Consider the following 14,161-nt stretch of genomic DNA (forward strand, 5'->3'; position numbering starts at 1 on the left):
GGCACTAAATATCACCATGAGGGATAGAACACGCACTGTTGGAAGCAATGCAAACACATTTTTCTGTGAATCATATCCTTTCTACTAATATTTTGCTGATTTTCAGTAAAAGGGCCCTTCATTTTTGGAGGGCCCTGACAAACAGGGTCAACTTTTACTTTATTTTACTAATCTCATGGTATTGTATTTGCTTTCATGCCTTCTCCATTAGACTGTAATATTCTTGAAGAAAGAAAATGAGACCATTATCTTACACTGTATTCTTATTGCTTAGCACTAGTTTTAATGAGGCACTCAGTGAATGAAGACCCTAAAAAACAATAACAGAAAGACAATATAGTACACTGGTTAAAAGTGCAAGCTTTGGCCAGGTGACGTGGTTCATGCTTGTAATCCCAGCACTTTGGTAGGCCGCGGCAGGCAGATCACTTGAGGTCAGGAGTTCAGGACCAGCCTGGCCAACATGGTGAAACCCTATCTTTACTAAAAATACAAAAAATTAGCCGGGCATGGTGGTGCACACCTGTCATCCCAGCTACTTGGGAGGCTGAGGCATGAGAATTGCTTAACCCTAGGAGGCAGAGGTTGCAGTGAGCCCAGATTGTGCCACTGCACTCCAGCCTGGGGGTCTACAAAAAAAAAAAAAAGTACCAGCTTTGGCATCAGACTGTCTTGGTTTGCGTTCTGTTTCAACCAATTATTTGCTGTGTGGACTTAGGCAGTTTCCCTATCAGTAACATAGGTATAATATATAAATACTTATGTTCATGGAGTGGTTATCAGGATTATATGACATAATGCTTATCAAGTATCTGGCACTTGACATCTGCTCAATAAATGTTAGATCATATATATTTTTGATAAGTGAAAATAAACATTAAAAAGTTATTACTTGGAACATTCCCATTACTACCCCATGGTATAAAAATTTACCTTCAATGCTAGAAACTCCTGGTAGAGAGACAGGTCTTAGTTGGGCAGCTTTCTCAACTGGATCTCCAAGAAACTGTGAAAATTTTGGCAATGCTGATGGCTTTGATGTGAAACTCTCTACTTGCTCTGTAACAAATACATATAGTTTTATTTAGTATTATTGAATCTAACACCAAAGTAAACAAGTATCGAAGGTCACCTTTTAGAAAAATTGGATATACAATTAATTTAGAGAAACATTTGAGAATTAAGTAGCATAGTGACTATGTGAAGTTAAAGGCTTGGATTGAGACATTTGTGGGCAAGGGAGGACCAATCAGTATTATACTACATTAAGGTTTGCAGCAGCAGTCCCATTAGAAGATCTTACAGTACAAGCTAGCATTACACATGTTTAGATGGTAAGAGCTTAAGCTGTCAAGTGACAAGAACAGAGAAGCTGGATATCAAAGATCTTGACATCCTAGGAGATGTGCTTTAAACCTAGTCTAGGGGTATGTGCCACCCACTAAGCTAGTGCTAAGACTGCGACCGCAGATGATGTAGCACAATGTTAGGACAAGGCATCCCACCACAATTCTGTCTCCTATCTAAGAGAATTCAAGAGAGGTTATACTGCTTTTCTAAAACAGAAAAATACTTGTGTGCAGAAAGGGTCAAAGCCAACATAGTCCAGTGCCTTGATTATGTCCTCACAGGGTCTAAATCAGTGGAGGCTAATGTATCTGCTAATATGGATCAGACAGGTCCATACCTAAAGCCAAAGACCCTTCCAACCCAAAGATCCCATCATTATTTTTGTTAACGATTTTCAGAAAGATGAACATTTATTTTTAAATACATGTTATGCACTTACAGAAGGGAAAAGACTCCCATAAACAACTTTCAGGGCTAGTTTAATATACGCTATGACAGTAACATTTTTGCCTATAATTGGATGCAGACAGCATGGAGAATTCTATTTCCAGCTAAACATTACCGATTCTTCCCTTAATAGACTAGAGTACAAATCATGTACAAAATGGGCCTTTCCTAAATGAAAGCAAAGTGTATCAGCTTCATCTCGGTGCGTTCAGGCATCACTCGCTTGGTGCGATCAGTACTGCTGGAACACCTTCCCTATTCCCCGTGTGGGAGGCAAGCTGCTCAAGCCTCCATGAAATATTAAGAAGCTGGCTCTACTCTCACCTTCATCGGTGGTCTCTGGAGGCCTGTTGCTCTCAGGTTTGTTTGCAAGAGCACTGATCAGCTGGAGTTTCTCTCTTAGCTTGGATACCTGAGAATTTGAACTATCTTCTTTCTGCCCAAAACAAAGATTACAGAAGGTTTAAGGTGGTAGTAAGACTTCATCTAAATGTCCACTGTATTCCCAGAGCCTGTTTAGCATGTAGTGCTTGACCCTCAGTAGGTTCCCTACAAAGACAATAAAAGAATGAATCAACATATACTGGTGATGTCTTTGGTCCTCAGCGCTGATAAGTATCTTGCTGGATTTGAGACCATTAAGGGAACATTATGCTACAGATGATCTGATTCACTGTGAACATTTGGCTGATGGGGGAAGGAATGCATGTGTCAGCAGTAAAGGAAATGTACCCTTGCTCAGGTGCCTATCTAACACCCATTTCCTAAATGAGCAGGATCTTGTTTTCTAGGAGCTATTTCACACTAACTAAATAACTTTCCGAAATATCTTGCTTCACCTTGTGACTAGACCACTTCAGGCAGGATTTCATGCTCTTACCACCTTACAAAAAGAAGCAACTGAACAAAAACAAATCACAAGTTTTCCCTTGATCTCCCTTGGAGATGATTCAACTGGTGGCAGAAACTGTTAGGACATAAAGAAGGAGCTGTAATATTTCTAATTCAAAGTCTTGCTTGCTCATATCTTTTAAAGTTTTTTCCCCCATACCCTGCCTCATTCCCAGGAGTATTAAGAGTGGCATAAACAAATACATTTAATTATAAAAAGAGAGACATCTGGTTTCTATGAGGCTTGTTTCTAACTACTTAGACAAGTGTGAAAGGTCCTGAGCCTATGTTTAATTAGAACACCAACTCATTACACATTTTTTAATTAATTATTATGATTTACTTATCTTGTATAATTATTATGTATTTACTTATCTTGCCCCTATCTTATTTCTACTCTAATAGTTACTGTACAGTAGTTCACTCAGTTTATTTAGGGAGCTAAAATATGAACATATGTAGTGAAAACTAGGTACTAAATGCTTGAATAATGGTAAGGAGAAATTGTATCTGGTTAGGATGTTTGGATAAGGTAGGACAAAGGAACTGATACAGTGAGACGACAGTTAAAAACAAAAAGGGCCTGAAAGCAAAGCCAAGATGAAATTTATGTACATGTGTGTACTAGTGTGTTCTGACATTTATTGTTAAAATGTGAACTGTGGCTGAAATTGCTACTATTTTCTAATAGTAACCACCTGTTAGTTTTTTGTGCTCAACATTTGTATCTGGCTCTTAAGTTTTTCTGTCTTCTCTAGGTGAGGTTTAAAAAAAATTTGTAGAAGCAGTTGGAAAACTCAACAAAAGCTTAGCTTATGATGCATTAAAACCTTAATATATTGTGACTTTATCTAGATAATATAAAACTATTAAGGAAGTAAAAATAAACATGGAAAGCATTACATCAAAAGCTGCCTGTACTGTGGTTCCAGTTCAAGTTCATTTCCTCTGAACCTCAGATCTTCCCAACTTCTCAAACATAATATGCATCTCAGATGGTAATTTAGTCACTTGGTCATAATCTTCCTGGCTTTTCCTTTATCTTAGCCCATAGTTTAACTCTCTAATCAGAGAATACTGTAATCACACTTTCTTTCCTGGAATATCAAAGCATATCATAGATTGCTTGTCTTGACAGTATATCTGTCTGGGAAGAACAAAAAAGGGGAAGGTACAAGGTGAAGGGAACTGGCTGAGGTTTAAATGGACTAGGAATAAAATGAGATTGCAATATAAAAATAGGAAATAATTTTTAGATGAGACACCATTTTCAGATTATTTGTGCCTCTGTCCCCCATCATTAGTACAGATAATTTACTGTCTTAGCATAAAAGTCATTTCCTTAGGGAAGCCTTCTTGATCTTATCATATCCTGTATTTGTCCTTTATAATACTTATCATACTCATGATTCATGACCTGTTCAATTATGTGTTTACTTATCATACTCATGATTCATGACCTGTTCAATTATGTGTTTACTTATCATACTCATGATTCATGACCTGTTCAATTATGTGTTAACGATTTTCTGACTGACAGGACTTTGAGCTCCACTAGAACAGGGGTCACATGTCTGCCTTGCTCACTATGGTCACCCCAGCTCCTATTAAAGTGTTTGGCACAGGGTACGTGCCTAAAAAAGTATTCATTTATTCACTAATATACTAATTTACTAATTGCTTTGTTTTGAAGTTTCAACACATGAGATCAAAAGTACTCCCTTTGAAAAAGCAGCAGATCAAAAGCACAGAGATGCTGCTGCATTTACTTTTACTTCAGGGTAAGCCTCCCATTATTTACCTTTATGTTTTGGATTTTTACTGTATTTGTTTTGTTGGTGACTTGATCCAAAGATGCTCTTTTCAGAGTGGCAGATCTATCACCCATCTTAAAGGGCAAAACAAAAACAAACAAAAAAAAAAGGGAAGATTAAAGGCAAACATTAAAACTTGAACATCTAGTACTTTTAAATAAATTGGTCAAACTTATTTAAAGGATCTCAGAACACTCTCAACAGAAATTGCAGAGGAGTGGGAGATGGGAGGAGAGAGGGAGAAAGGCCAGAGAGACAAAGTTGAAACTAGTGCTTCTGGCTGTTTCAGTCACAAACTTTAAGACTTTGAAGGATAAAAGGTGGTAGAACTTTTACCCAAAATATCATGCTGAGTATAATGCTGCTCTAAGAAATAGTAGGACAGATGGATACTATTCCCTATTTTCTCTGCTGGAGAAATATAAAGTAGGGGGAGAGGGCAGAGACAGTAAAGAGAGTTTAGGAGTGGTAAGTTTTCACAATAAGCTTTGAAAACTTTCAAGGCATAACACTCATCAACCAAAATTCTTAGCCAACCTAGTTTAGCTGAGTTCAAAAGGGCTTTGTAAAATAAAGCTTCTTTAATCTTCACAGCTTTGTAGTAAATTATACACCCCTGTAAAGCAGGCGGGGGAATAGGTCTTCCCACTCCACCCTTCAAAGCCAAGTCCAGGCAACCTGCCAAGGCTCCACTGTGGAAGAGCCAGTACAAATGCTGCTTTCCATGAACCAGAGTTCAACTTTATTTGTGGGCTTGCTTCCAGCTTTGGTGGTTACTTGAATTTATGGCACAATTTCCTGTATTTGGTTTCTATTTTTAAATATATGCCTGTGTCTTCGCTATACAAAATCTTTAAGGGTGGGGGCTGCAGTTATTAAACAAAGAATCCACGTGGATCCCTGCACAATGTTTATGTGAAACTGCACATTTTATTCACAGCAATATGAAAACCAGTAAACTGTGCACAGTCTGCCAGCATGAGCGACTTAGTAGGTCAGTTTCCTTACATGTAAAATAAGGAGGTGAACTCAACAACCTCTTAAGCTGGGGAGCTGGTCTGACCTGATCTGTTTCCCGACATATGCAAAAGGTTCCCCTTAATATACAGACAGCAGGATAAATATGAAAGTCAAGTTCAGGCTCATAGAAATGGTAAAAGATTTTTGGTTACTATCATTTTCATGGCTTCCATCCCTAACAACTTAGAAAAGAAAAGATCCAAAAGGCTCTTGGAAATACGTGCTAGCGCTTCCCTACCAGATGGCTGACTGGTAACATGACAGTAGCCTTGTCATCTCTGCCAACAACTTGTGGTGAGGCCTTGGTAAGCGACTTGACCTCTCCACATCTCCCTCTCCAAATCAGGATAAACACTGCCTGGCCATTCACATCACACAGCTAGTGTGAACATTAAAGGAGACACGGATTAAGCACAATACAAATGTGTAGCCTCTCAAATATGCCAGAAGGCTGTTCTCCAAAGGTGGTAGAATGTCATCCATGCACAGACAAAACACACTGCATGTCACAAAAGATCAGAAAAGGCTTACCATGCTGAAGGACAGGTTTGCTTTCTTTTCTACCTTGCTCATAGCAACCACATCGCTTTCTATCAGGTTGACTCTCTGGGTAAGATTACTGACTGTCTCGTTCATTCCCTCGAGTTTAAGATCATTCTGTCTCTGGTACCCCACTAGGGCACTGTTTACCTCCTCTAAAGAGCTGTGAAGGTACAGGATATCCTAGAGTGGAAATAAATAAAGTTATGGAATCCACTACAGACGTAAATTAGACAAGCAGGCGAGCAGCACTGAACAACCATTACTATGTCAAGTACTGAAGTAAACTCCTTTTCCTGGTTTTGACCATCAATCGTCTGTGTCTGCTTTGTCCCTCCCACTCTAAATTGTTCCTTGTGGAATTGTTTGGACTCAGCTAGACAGGAGGGGGAAAGAGGGAACAGGACTACCTACATGATTCACTCTTGGGTACCAGAAAGCTGAGAGCTTGGGAATTGATTTCACCAATGTTTACCTCACCTGCTGGCGGAAAGGCTTGCTGGGTTATTAACTGAAAGGTCCATTAACCTAATTTGTCAGAACGAACCTACCTTAGGAACAATACCAATTACTGAATTGGCTCATGTAACAAAACCATAACAAGTAGTGCATTATTTAGTATAAGATTCAATTATTTTTATTGACATCCTCCAGTACTGATTGCTACTTAAAAAATAATGATAACTATAGGTTTTAAAGGGCATTAAACTCAGGACAGGAATTCTTCTTAGTGAAGATTTCCTCTATTCTCTTTAATGTGATTCTGAACTCAATAGTCTTTTTTCTCCCCTCTTGCCTTTTCGTCTTTACACTTTAGAAAATCCTGATTTTCAAGGATATGCTTTCTAACATTCTTAGAATTTACTGTGGCTCAGAGTAGCCACCACTCTAGATTAATTTGCTATCCATTCATCTTTAACCTGCCCAGATAGCTATTTTTCATAGTTTCAGGATAATCTGCTCATTCTAGATCTTTCAAGATAAGAAAAGGAATTTACTCCACTGATTGACATGCGGGGAAAAACTACAAAGTGCCAAAGAAGGGATGGACAGCAATATGGATCCCCGAGATACCAACACACATTCCTCTCTGCTCAGCTCCCAGGCAGGCAAATAAATATAGGAGGCACCTGCTGAGACACCATACACTAAGCCCAAACTATCTGGCTGCCTCTGAAGTGCACTGTGATCACAGGGAGTTAAGCCAGAGATAAAAAGTACCTGTTTCAAATTGTCACTATGGGTTTTATTGTCAAGTTCTGATGTGGCTGAAGGTGATGGAATGATCTGGTTGCTTCCAGGAGTCTCCTTCAAGAAGTGCTGATTCTGTTAAGAGGAAAGAAAGTTAGTGTAGACAACAAGGAATTATTAGGTCTACTTAAGTATCTGAAATTGTCCTAGAACTTTCTAGCCTCCCCCAGAATACATCCACAGATTAATCAGTAAGAATTGCTTGGGAACATACGGGCTAACCAGTCCTGTGCTAGGTTCTAAGAGAATCCAGCTTGAGCAGGCACTAGGCCAGAAGCACCTAGATTACATCAGGGAACTGAGAGCCTCCTCGTCTATTTCTCAATCTCTTAAGGAATGAACTCTCTAGAAACCATTTCTCCTTTGCCCCATTGCCTGTACTCCCAGAGAAACAATAGCATCACTGTAACTTTCCAGGGACCAACTCAGTCTCAACCTGGGACAGTATCATAGTTTCCACTGGACTCAAGAGCTTTGACATTAAAAAGGCAGCCAGTCATGTAACCACTGGCTTTGGGCATTTAGCATAACCACCAATCATGTGTATTATTAGTTTTTCCCTTATAGCATTATGCTAGGTAAGACTTACATTTGAGGGTTATTTTTCCTTTCCCATTCCCTTCCCACTGCTCAAGTTTCTTTCCAGAGACTGAAGTATAACATGTTTATGTACACTTTTCCTTTAGTGAGGAAAACTGCATGGCTTAATCCTTCAGAGTCTATAACTATGACTTATCTAGCATAAAGAATGACAGTAGGAGGATTACTATTGGCAGCTATGGAAATTTAAAAGAGGCAGATTTAATTATAACAGAATGCAATTGGTGAAAATAAATTGTTTTCCTTGAAATCTGAAATCAACCCTGTTTTTAATAAGAAAACCAAAAGGCAACAATAAAGAGAAAAGGAGGTGAGAAGGACGGGAGAATCCATGGTTCTAGAAAGCAGGAAGATTTTAGTTAGGAAAAATTATTTTAGAAAATAGTGAATTACTTGAGAGCATAATCAAGACATTAAAATAATAAAAGAATTGCTGAATTAGAGGGGTCTTTGTTACTATGGGTCACACAGTTACTCAGCAGCAGTTAGAACCAGAACCAGGGGTCTGGACACCCAGATCAATGTTGTTTCCTCTGGGTTAGCCCCACTAAGTAACACAGTGAGGTGTGCCAGTCCTGAAGAAAATGGAAAAAACTCCCTTCTAGAGCTAATACAGCCCAGGTCTCCTTGGTACAAAATTCTCAATTTAAACTTGGAATCTGAAGCTTGCAAAGAGCAGGTGGGGGTGGGGGGCAGATCCAGAAATTGGCAGAGAGACTAGGGAACTTTTGTGCGCCTTGAATAGTCCTGATTTCAGATGCGTTACACATTAACTCATCTCCCCAGCAAGATGGCAAGGGCTGCACCATCCTTTTCTACCCTTCATAAATTCTTCCTGGGGCTGTCACCCGTTAAGTGACAGATTAAGGCCTCCGAATGACTGCGGACAGCTTACATCTGCAGCAGCACTAAGTGATCCAGAGAGATGTGAAAACAATTCCTGGGCACTGGAGGGGTTTGCTTCTGTTAGTTACCTGTTGCTGCCTAACAAATTATCCCAAAGCTTTGTGGCTTAAAACAACAACAATTAAGTATTTCTCATGATTCTGTGGGTTGACTGGGCTCAGCTGGGGGTTGAGGGATAGGGGTGGTGCTGTTACATGTGTTGTAGGCTGCATTTAACTGACAGCCTGGCTGGAGCTGGAACATGCTAGACAGCCTGCCTGTCATCCAGGAGTACACGTTTCAGCATTTGGGAGTCTAAGAGCCTTGCTCAAATTCCCGATGCACAGAATAGTGAGAAATAACTACTTGTTTTAAGTCACAAACTTCTGGGCGTGCTTTGTTACGTAGTAATAAACAATGAGACACTTTTCCACTTTCCTTTCCTTCTTTTCTATTTTCTCTCCTACCCATTCCATCCTCAGGAACTGTGTCTTATTACTTTACTTCCTTCAGTAGTATGTTTGCAAAAGATTTGGCTTTTAATTCTATCTACCACAATTGCTTTATTAACAAATTATAGAACAATCAATGCATACTGTGGTATTAGATCTTTTGAACAGATGCCTAGCAGGGCCTTTTCAGATTAGTGGAAAGTTGGCATCATGACTCTTACACAAAAAAGGCTGAGTAGGAGCATGCTGACTTGTTGGGTCTCCTTACCATATCACTCTGCAGTAATTCCATCATTTTCTTCTGTTCTTCCACAGTTTTCTGTAGTGCTTCCACAGCAAGATGGACACTGTTTAAAGTATTGCCAATGGAAGCTACGCTCTGAAGGGAAACATATAGGAAGGTATAAAAAAGCTTTAAGAGACAACTGACATGCAATACACTGTACATATCTAAAATGTATAATCTGAACGTTTTGACACATATACAATTGTGAAACCAGTACCACAATCAAGATAATAAACACTCATCACCTCTAAAAGATTCCTCCTGACCCTCTGTAATCATTCCCTCGCCGACCGTTCCCAGGCAACCACTGATCCACTTTCTGTCACAATAAATCAGTCTTCATTTTCTAGATTTTATATAAGTAGAACCAGTAAGTAAGTTGTGCTTTTTAAAGTGTGACTTCCACTCAGCAGAATTGAGATTCATCCATGTTGAGGCTACTTGGCAGGCTGATGAGCAGCATTCCACTGTGTGGCTCTATCACAGTTTATCTCTCCCCCTGCTCATGGACATTCAGGCTGTGTTCAATATTTGACTATTACAAATGAAGCTGCTATAAACATTCATGTTCAGGTCTTTATGTGGACTTACGGTCATTCCCCTTTATCATGTGAGTTCTAATCGCCATAATACCTAGCAGGTGAATGGCTGATCATATGGCAGATCCATGCTTCACTTGTTAAAAAACTGCCCAACTGTGTTCTAAAATGGTTATGCCATTTTACGTTCCCACCAGCAGGGAATGAGAGTTCCTGTTACTCCATATCCTCACCAATATTGGTACAGTCATTCTTTTCAACTTTAGCCACCCTAATGGAAGTGTATACTGTGAATTTAGTTTACATTGCCCTAATGAAACACTGCCCTAATGAAAATCAGTGTTTCTAATTATTTCAAACATCTTCAAACTATGATTCTATGTAGTGTATACTGAGTTAATTCACAGGACTATCTCTCGCTCTATATCAATCAATCAAGTAATTTTCTTAATTTAAATGATTTTTCCTAGAGGAAAACCAAATCTTCCCTAAAGAAAAAATAGTAGTTTATAAATCTGGAACCCAGGGATAAGGTTGTCTCACAAACTGCCTCTGTCAGTCCCTGCTGTGGGCAGGCAGATGGCCAAGCTAACACAGTAGACTGCCACTTGTGAGGAGCAAAGGTCACTTCGAGCAAAAGTGGGAGGGAACCATTTCTGTCTTTGGGAAACTCAACACTGCAGAGATGAAAGAAAAATTCATTTGGCAGTGTTTGTTCTTCCTTTACTATAGAATCCTGTCAGCAACCATTGAATAGAGATATGAGTAGTGGCTTATTTTGCTTTCATTAGCCCTAAGGAGCCCAAGTGGACAGGGAACTTGGAGATATAATTCAGAAGCCATGTTTTAAAAAAGGCCTGTCCTAAGGGAACATCTAAAAAGGTGTTACTATTCAGTGAGTTTTGGCCTTTTCAAGACATGCTGACAGTTTTATAGTGCCACATTAGTATATTTAACCAAGGTCATTTTTATTACACTGATATCCAAGAATCCAAGAGAACAGGAGATGATGTTAAAAAACATTACATGAGATACAATAAAGTTAGGCATTTGGGATGACCTACCACTTCAAAACTGAGCCACCTGAAAGAAACACAGCGCCTGGCATTATAAACACACAGATTTGCAAAGAGACAACACACTGGGTAAAAGTCTCTAAGTTGGTTTGCTATCTATGTAAGCTCTGAATGCCTGTTACAAAAGCTACAGGCATTCAAAGACACCTACTGTTTGTGAATCCAGTCCTCACTGGCTGGATGTATGAGCCCATTAGGATGCCAGAAGATAGTAAGCTCTTGTTTAAGGATTTTTTTTCTTTTCTTTTTCCCTGAAGGAAGCAGCTGACAGAGCCATGTCAACTCTGGAGCAAAACTCTGAAACCAGTATTCCCATCAACTGCAAAGTGCCTGGTACATACTGGAGGAAGTTCCACAAATGTTTATTGAATGAATAAATTCAAGAATAAACCAGTTCCCTTTTCTAATGCCAAGACTGAGAGTTGTTTCTGTACTAATGGCTACAGAAGCCTACCATTTCCTGACTTGGCCCTAGGAACAATGGCAAGAATCTGGCCTCATCAAAGTTGTCCCTACCTTTTTTTTTTTCCCAAAGTTGTAAGTGGATGGTCACATTAGCCAAGTAGCAAATTATGGAGATTGAGCACACACAGATGGTGTGGCTGTAAAATAGCAAATTTTGTTTTTGCTTATGGCTTAGAAATTTCTTGCTCCTTTGTGGAAAGAATTCATATGCTCATAGACCCTGGCACATAATCTGATCAAACTTAGCATGTATTTTTAGAATTCAAAGATCCTAGATTTGATATCCACTGTTTGGGGAATCCCTTCTTCCATTTCCTGTGTCAGGGGATGATGTTCTTTGTGTTTTAATTAGTCACCTTCTTCCTTCCTACCCCTATCCACTCTTCCCATCCAGCTCTAAAGATCCCTGAGTACTATTATTCTGGTTGGTCACAGCTCACTCTAGCCTCAAACTCCCAGGCTCAAGTGATCTTCCTACCTCAGCCTCTTATGTAGCTGGGACTACAGGTATGTGCCACCATGCCCAGCTAACTTTAAAATTTTTTGTAAAGACGAGGTCTCCCTATGTTGCCCAGGCTGGTCTCTAATTCCCAGGTTCAAGTGATCCTCCTGGCTCAGCCTCCCAAAGTGTTGGGATTATAGTCATAAGCTACCATGCCCAGCCTCCAAAGTGATTTTTACCAATTTATACTCCTAGCAGGAGCAGGAGTGTTTGAAAATTTCCTTTGTTCCAAATATCCTTGCCAACGCTTGTTTCCTGAAGTTTCAATTTTTGCATTTCCCCGGGTCATCTTTCTTTTTTTCTTTTTTCTTTTTTAAAGTTTCTTAATCATGGAAAATAATAGAGATTTAGGGCAACTATCATGTACAATTGGTCTGCTTTCATGAAGACATTGTGAATGGTGAACTGAAAAAGCAAGCTGAAAAGCAAACCCACATATGCTAACATAAGAGAGCCAGCAGAGCAATTCTGGGACTCAGAGAGCCAAATAAAAAGGTATGAACCCATATAAACCACAGCTAATGTAACCTGTTGCAAATTAAAGGCCTAACTAACCAGAACAACACAAAATTGTTCTGAATTCTTTAGGACATAATGATACACTCCATTACTGCTCTCTTGGAGCAGCTGATTTCAAATGCTAGGCTTTCAATGAAAACTTGTAAGAAGCTAGAATTATGGCAAATAGTACCCACACATGGCACCTACCTTCTGAAGTCCCTCTACAGTGGTAGGCAGGCTAATCAAGTCTGCAGCTGACTTAACATTGGCTTTGAGGTGGTTCACTGCAGAAGTCAACAGAGAAATCTGAACAAAAAAGAGTAACAAACAGTGAAAACAAATGAGAATTTGTAGAGTACATGTTACCTTCACAAACTCTATGGTTGGTGATGTCAAGACAGTCTAGGATTTTATGTGTTTCTGCAACCCTGTCAGCTCACAGGAGGAAAGGAGATAGTACTTTGGATAGAGCTGGGATCTGGGAGGCAACAATAATACCCCTTCTTTCCCTGCCCAATTTGAACACTAGTGCCAAAGAGTAAAGGCAAGTGTTATTCTTTACCCTGTCCTGGCAGCACAAGATCCCAAAATCTTAAATTACCCAAAAGATGCTGTAATTGTCACACACTCCTTCAACAATTGGACAGGAAGAAAGCTAATGATGAAGGATCACTTCGAAATTTCATTTTGGTAAAATGTAACACCTCAGTTATTTACCAAACTTTTGTTCCTGCCCAGGTGGGAACATATAAAGTAAAAGCCCATCTCACAAAATACAGTCTACAGGAACTGCACTCTGACAATCTGAACAGCACTTTCAACTAGTTGGGGATTTGGTTTTGGTTTAATAACGTGACTAATATTTCAAACTCAATAGCTCAACCAGAGCACTACTTTGTATACTGAAGGGGCTCAATACATACCCATTGACTCACTGACTGATGCAATGTATTAAAATAGGAATTGAATCAAAATAAAATGGGACCTCCCTTCAGCCATTTAGGCATAGAATTCTAAATATCTAGACTTCGCTCTTGAACGGGAACTGGGGGAACCTGTGTAATAGTTTCAGGCTGCAGAGACAATATTCTAAAAGCTTTGCAGTTTGGCTCAAAACACTCTTGAAAGATTCTTAGTTCTAAACTGCTTTCCTATTCCAAATTCTAGGATGAGAACACAGATCTACAATAGCAATTATATTCAGAGTGGCCTCATACGGTACCCACCAGTTTCTGGGTACTTGTTATGGACCAAGCACAGTGGTAGGCACTGGGGGATGTAAAACAAAACAGAACCTGACTCCCTACTCATTCCTTTAGCAAATGTTTGGCATCTCTGTGCCAGACACTGCTGCAGTCATTGTGGAGACAGCAGAGAGGCAAATAAGACCATGTAGCTCTGCTCTCACGGAGCGTATATCCTAGTAAAAGGTGACAGAAAAAACAAAGAAAAGAATCCAGATTGGAATAAGTACTATGCTAAGAATGTTTTCTTTTCTTTTCTTTTTTTTGAGACAGACTTGTTCTGTCGCCCCAGGCTGGA

At 39.5% G+C, this 14,161-nt stretch overlaps 1 protein-coding gene across 3 annotated transcripts in view; it reads right to left on the minus strand.

The window, feature by feature from the left end:
- EFCAB14 (EF-hand calcium binding domain 14) overlaps nt 1-14,161 on the minus strand; it is a 42,587-nt gene that overhangs the window by 7,193 nt on the left and 21,233 nt on the right. Inside the window, exons 4-10 of one of the 3 annotated variants that reach the window (XM_010363001.2) lie at nt 12,827-12,925; nt 9,519-9,629; nt 7,284-7,388; nt 6,054-6,245; nt 4,490-4,576; nt 2,122-2,233; nt 934-1,059 (exon numbers count right to left, since the gene is read on the minus strand). In XM_010363001.2, coding sequence (XP_010361303.2) covers nt 934-1,059; nt 2,122-2,233; nt 4,490-4,576; nt 6,054-6,245; nt 7,284-7,388; nt 9,519-9,629; nt 12,827-12,925 — 832 coding nt within the window. The remainder of the gene's footprint in view (nt 1-933; nt 1,060-2,121; nt 2,234-4,489; nt 4,577-6,053; nt 6,246-7,283; nt 7,389-9,518; nt 9,630-12,826; nt 12,926-14,161) is intronic. The other 2 variants (XM_010363003.2, XM_010363004.2) reach the window with 2 other exon arrangements.

This window comes from Rhinopithecus roxellana, chromosome 12 (genome assembly GCF_007565055.1).
Source record: "Rhinopithecus roxellana isolate Shanxi Qingling chromosome 12, ASM756505v1, whole genome shotgun sequence".
Lineage (NCBI taxonomy): Eukaryota > Metazoa > Chordata > Mammalia > Primates > Cercopithecidae > Rhinopithecus > Rhinopithecus roxellana.